This window comes from Poecilia reticulata, linkage group LG11 (genome assembly GCF_000633615.1).
Source record: "Poecilia reticulata strain Guanapo linkage group LG11, Guppy_female_1.0+MT, whole genome shotgun sequence".
Taxonomy (NCBI): Eukaryota; Metazoa; Chordata; class Actinopteri; order Cyprinodontiformes; family Poeciliidae; genus Poecilia; species Poecilia reticulata.
This window is the reverse complement of record NC_024341.1, coordinates 27,405,187-27,410,760: the sequence shown is the minus strand read 5'-3', so window position 1 is coordinate 27,410,760 and position 5,574 is coordinate 27,405,187. Positions and strand designations below refer to the sequence as shown.

General features: G+C 39.4%; 1 protein-coding gene across 1 annotated transcript in view; it reads right to left on the bottom strand.

The window, feature by feature from the left end:
* kdm1b (lysine demethylase 1B) overlaps positions 1 to 5,574 on the bottom strand; it is a 17,218-nt gene that overhangs the window by 6,291 nt on the left and 5,353 nt on the right. Inside the window, exons 10-17 of the mRNA XM_017307543.1 lie at positions 5,479 to 5,560; positions 4,029 to 4,163; positions 3,762 to 3,933; positions 3,341 to 3,468; positions 3,128 to 3,259; positions 2,151 to 2,225; positions 1,955 to 2,071; positions 753 to 878 (exon numbers count right to left, since the gene is read on the bottom strand). Coding sequence (XP_017163032.1) covers positions 753 to 878; positions 1,955 to 2,071; positions 2,151 to 2,225; positions 3,128 to 3,259; positions 3,341 to 3,468; positions 3,762 to 3,933; positions 4,029 to 4,163; positions 5,479 to 5,560 — 967 coding nt within the window. The remainder of the gene's footprint in view (positions 1 to 752; positions 879 to 1,954; positions 2,072 to 2,150; positions 2,226 to 3,127; positions 3,260 to 3,340; positions 3,469 to 3,761; positions 3,934 to 4,028; positions 4,164 to 5,478; positions 5,561 to 5,574) is intronic.

The window sequence follows — 5,574 nt, the reverse complement described above, 5'->3', positions numbered from 1 at the left end:
CCCGGATAAGCGGAAGAAAATGGATGGATGGATGGATCCAACTTTTGCTGTTGCCATTTTGCAGACCAGCGTTAGGAGGATTATGGAGTGCTGTAATTTGTCAACAGCTGAATAAACTGCTTGGGTGTGAAAAAATAAATCACATCAGTATGAAAGGCTAATAAATTGATACATAAACATGAAAATGAAGGATATTATATCTATAACTCCAGTATGTTTTAGTTTTATAAAAGCACAATGTAGCACTTATAGTTTTTGCCCGTTAATTACCGTTTTTATTTATTTCAATTAACGAAAATGTTTTCCCAATTTCAGTATTCGTTATTTTGTTAGTTTTAGTTAACTATAATGACCTTGGTTTGATACATTTTTCACACGTACTCTGTTTGTGAGAGACGCAACAAACGTTGCAAGTTTTTTGGTCATCCTGGGTTTCCATACAGGAGAGCAAGAGTTTATCAGAGTTGATGCCAGAATATGTTTGTGAGATTTAAATGCTGCAAATTATCGTTTGCTTACATATATATATGCGCTCACATCAGTCTCACTGCAGTCAGATAAAAAATTTTAGCAAAACCTGAGAGAAACTGAGAATTTTAGGAATAATTATTCTGTAAAATCAGGGATTATTTCTTGATAAAACCAGAAATCATCTGAAGTTTTTAGCTTTAAAAAACTGGTTTCCATAAGTCGATTCAGTCAAGTTGTTCAATAAAACCCAGTTAATGGCGTAAAGTGAGTAAAGTGCCAACCTGTGGGTCGAGGTCATAGAAGACGCTGAACATGCCCCTCTTCTYTGGACACGGCGGGATGTGACCAAAATAATCCGCTCCTTGGATCTTTGAGTCCCAGAACCGGTTCGGAAACTGAAGAGCAATCTGCAGGATAATTTACTGAGATTAGAAACCGTAAAACCTGCCAGATGTTTGGCCTCAAACTCAGTGGGTCACAAGTAAAACGCTCAACACGAAGACGGACAGCTCAGAGAAACTCAATGTTCTGGTTTCCTACAACTGTAGGTCCAGATAAACTTTCAAGAACATTCAGAAAAATGTCAAAAATTCCCACTTAAATAAGGTAATTTGAATAAAACCAGTGTGGGAATAAAAAAACCCGTTTGGTCCAGCAGAACCAACGTTTACATATTGAACAGCTCACAGAAAGTTGGACTTTATCTTTCACTGGATTAACTTTCTGTTTCATGATTTTCCTCAACATTTGTCTTCATCCAGTTCTGATCTGATTAAATATTCAGAAACTTGTTGATTCAAACAAAACAAACTCAGATTTACTGCCTTTATATTTGAAATCTGAACCTTTCTGCCCAAAGAAAACGAGGTTCTGATCTGATCCTCATCACTTCCACATCAGGCTTAAAATCTTGCTGTGGTTAAGAGAGAGAGCAGAAAAGGGGGGAATCACCATAGCAACAAGAGACTTGTTTTTGCTTTTTGTTGCACTTAAATGCAGTAAAAATACCAAAAGGAGTTTTTAAATGATTTTATTTATTAAGACGATGAGGAAAAAATGAATCCAAACCACCAGGTGTGCTAGCTGGAGAAACGGAGTAGCTTAATACGTTTAGCTGCCAGCCAATCAGAAAGATGAGCATGGCAAATTATATTTCAATTAGCTATTTCAACTTATACTTTGAAGGTAATGATTGAGAAACATTTTAAGATTTAAAAAAAAAATAAAATGATCAATTTTTCCGGTTTTTGCATTTTTCCCCTTCAACGTTTTTAGCACCCCCTGGTGGCTACACATTGTAAAACTCTGGATTAATATACGTATCTAAAGGTCATATTTGGGATCGACTTTAATCAACAAATTAAATCATCATTTAAAAATAACTTTTTATATTTCCGCAGGTTGTTTTTATTTAAAACATTTGACAACAGAAGAAACCTGCTGCACGTCTCCGGACTCGAACAGAAATCTTTCCACTGATTACCTTTTCTATGATTCCCGCTCCCAGACTGTGGATTGCCTTCAGCTTCCGTTCAGGAAGTGGCGGGTTGAAGCGGATGGCGTTCTTCTGAAGCAGTGTCAGCGGGACCGTAACGAGGACCTGGAGGACCACAGTCGACATTAAAACACACCTGACGTGTTGCCATGGAGACGATCCGGTTTCACAGCAGGCGTGCTACCTTCTGGGCCGTCCAGTGGGATCCGTTAGAGGAGGTCACTTTAACAGCGTCAGCTGAGTAGTCTATGGCCTGAACCTGGAAAAACAACAAGACTTCAGCAGGAAGTGGGAAAAACTTGGGACCTTTAATCATTTCAACACTAATAGAGCAACATGTTGCTGTAACTGTGTGTGAATACAAGAATAAAAATTCAGGTCGGATGTTTTTCATTTTTCCCATCAGTCACTGGAATTTCAGGATGCATTTTTCAAGATGGCCGTCCCTTTCCAGCCCTTTAGTCCAACTATTACCATAAAATGTTCCCCACTTTCATGACTTTATGAACTTTATGTCACATCATACGTTTTAGACTTTGGTCATTCTATTCATACAACTTAAAATAACAATATGTAGCAAAATCATAAACTGAGTCTCACACCAGTCGTCAACTGGAAGGAGACGAGGATGTGAAGCAGACTAAGAGACAGATGTCTTAATGGTTAGCGTTAGCTTCAGCTAATTTTTCATTTGCTCAGCAGCTTAGCGCTATTGTCACAGTAGCTTCCACTACTATTTTTATAAGTTTAGCATTAGTTTCCACTACCTATTTTATTTGCTTAGCAGTTTAGTGCTAGCTTCTGCCAATTCATTTCTGTTTAGCTTTAGCTTCTGTAATTTTTAAAGTGTTTAGCAGTTTAGTGTTAGGTTCTACTCGTTATGTTTAGCAGATAAGCTTCTGCTAATTTTTCATGTGTTTAGCAGTTTTGCGTTAGCTTCAGCTAGTTTTTACTGTGTTTAGTGGCTTAGCATTAACAACTGTTCATTTTTCTGTTTAGTGGTTTAGTGTTAACTACTAAGTTTTCAGCTTTCACTAAGTTTTTAAATATTTAGCAGTCTAGTGCTTGTTTTTGCTAATTTGTTAACCTGTTAAGCAGTTTGCAGTTAGTAGAGCTAAGATACTTGTTTAGTGAATTAGTGGTTTATGCTTCCAGGCGTACCGGACAGTTGGTGCGGATGTCCAGGCCTTCAGCCAGTTTGTGGAGTAAAACTGAGTAACCCTTCGTTAGTAGGGTGTGATCTCCTGAGAACTGGGCGAAAAACTCGTTGTGGTCCCAGAATCGGGCCGATACCTACAAAGAAACAAGAAGAAGACACTAGGAATGTCCCCATATCATTGTCTCTTTTGCTTTGTGTGCAGCGCAGAAACTCACCTGGTCTAACGTGCTTCCACAGGCGAACTCCAGGTTGCTGAGGTGAAACTGAAGAACTTTCTCCTCCAAATTGCTGAACTGCATCCCAGACTCCTGCAGGAAGTTCTTCTTTATCTCCTGAACCTTTTCTGTGGAGACAATAAAACAATCGGATACCTGCCTTCTCCTCTGAACTATTTTCTAGATATTAACAACAAAACCTGCGCCACAAAGATAAATCTGTAAAAATAAAGATTCAAAGACAAAACACCTGAAGAAACAGAATTATGACGCAAGTCTCACATAAATGATGTAAAAAACTCAACATGACTGCTGAGACTGCAGATACAATTTAGTTCCAAATATGGAATTGGAAAAGATCTGATATTTTTGGATGAAAAAGTCAGATTTTGGTCGCTGTGTGGATGAGAAGTTACAGCACCTCCTAGTGGCGAGTCCTGGCTCTGCGACTTGTCGTTCCTCCAGTCTGAAACCACGTCCAGGATGGCGTTGAAGTGGAAGTCCATGCGCTTGTCGATGGCCGGGTCGGCGGCTCGCCCGCCCTCCTGGAAGAGGTCGCAGCGCTCGCCCAGCTTGTGCATCCTGATGCCCATCTGCAGCAGAGTCACCATCATCATCATCATGGTCAGCGCCCCCCAGAGGCGGCAGCGGCTACAGCAGCTGAATGTGCCGGCGGTTTGAGCAGAACCTGTTCACACATCAGAGCGATGGGGTTGTTCACGCAGCCGTTGACGATCTGGGCACCTCGGCCGACGGTGACGCCCAGAGAGCCGTCGTCCCAAACCCGACCGCCAATTCTGTCCCGGGCCTCGAGCAGAACCACCTAGATACCAGAACATTCGGGAAGTTATCGATTAATCTATCGATTATTTTATCCATAACTGATCATTCAGGGGAAAACAATAAGGCTGGATGATGCGGCTGAAAAACCTGTCACGAAATAAGCATTTCATATCAGTCGGTATCAATAATTTCTGGGGGTTTTGTTTAATGTATTTGATTTATGTGTAAATCTGACACACAGCCAATCTTTTCCTGTTTCATCCACAGTTTTATCTCCAGGCCGTTATGAGGAACGGTGGGGAAACTTTGAAACTGCTGCTGCACCAGTTACTCCACTGGTTGTTGCTAAGCAACCAAAGTTGAGGGCGGGGGACTTGAAACTGTTTGTAAGCGCAGGTTGTTGCTAGGTAACCAAAAAGCGAGTGAGTTGATGGCACCAACTTTGCTCAGCTGGCCAATAGAGGGTGAGAAGCAAAATTCAAATTCAAAAATACTTTATTGATCCTGAAGGAAAATTAAATGTTGTTGTAACTCATATTACATCAAATTCTTAAAGGTTATTGTAAATAGTGATTACAAAGCTTTTCCTCTGCCTACATTTCCCAGAATGCCGTGCGGTTCTGGATCGGAGTACAGTGATCATTCTATATAATGAATATTCTATCAGACGTATTATTTATTGATAAATATCCTTATTGATTTATTGTCCAGCCCTAGCTGCAACTAATAACCAATGTTAGTTATTGATTAATTGATTATTCCGACGATAAATCAATTCATCATCTAAAATATGGCACTTTATGCAAATTTTCCATTCAAGCTTTTTTTTTATACAATATTAGAAATAAGAAAATAAACAGGTTATTGCCTAAAATCCAATAACAACATTCCATTAATGAATGTTTGATCATTTGTAGCAAAAGATTCATCCAAAAAAATCCTTGAAACCTTTTTACATGTGAAAAGCTCAGCTCTGAACATTAAGACAGTGCAAAGCTGATGATTATAGTTTTGATTAACCAATTAATTATTTTATAGCAACATGATTAATGGAAAATTATTTTTTTTATCAAAATTTGAACAGGATGAAACTACAACTACACCACCAGAGTTTTGGGTTGTGCTCATTTACAACGGTTTTTATTTATTCAATGTTAAATACAAAACTAATACACTTTTTGTACAGTTTTGGCTTAATTTCTGCTCTGAATGTGTTCCTCTTTCAGCAAAAATACTTTTTTGAGTCTATAATCCAGCTAATGACAATTATTTTGATTAATCAAGATGAATTGTTTCAGTCTAGAGCACAGTGTTAGGATCGGACAGAAAAAGCTCAGAGGTTTCCGGATCTCTACCTGTGTGCCAAAGTTCTGCAGCTGCCGGGCCGCAGCCAGTCCTGCGGCGCCGGCACCGATGACGATCACCTTCTTCTGCGAGGAGAAGAGCCCAGA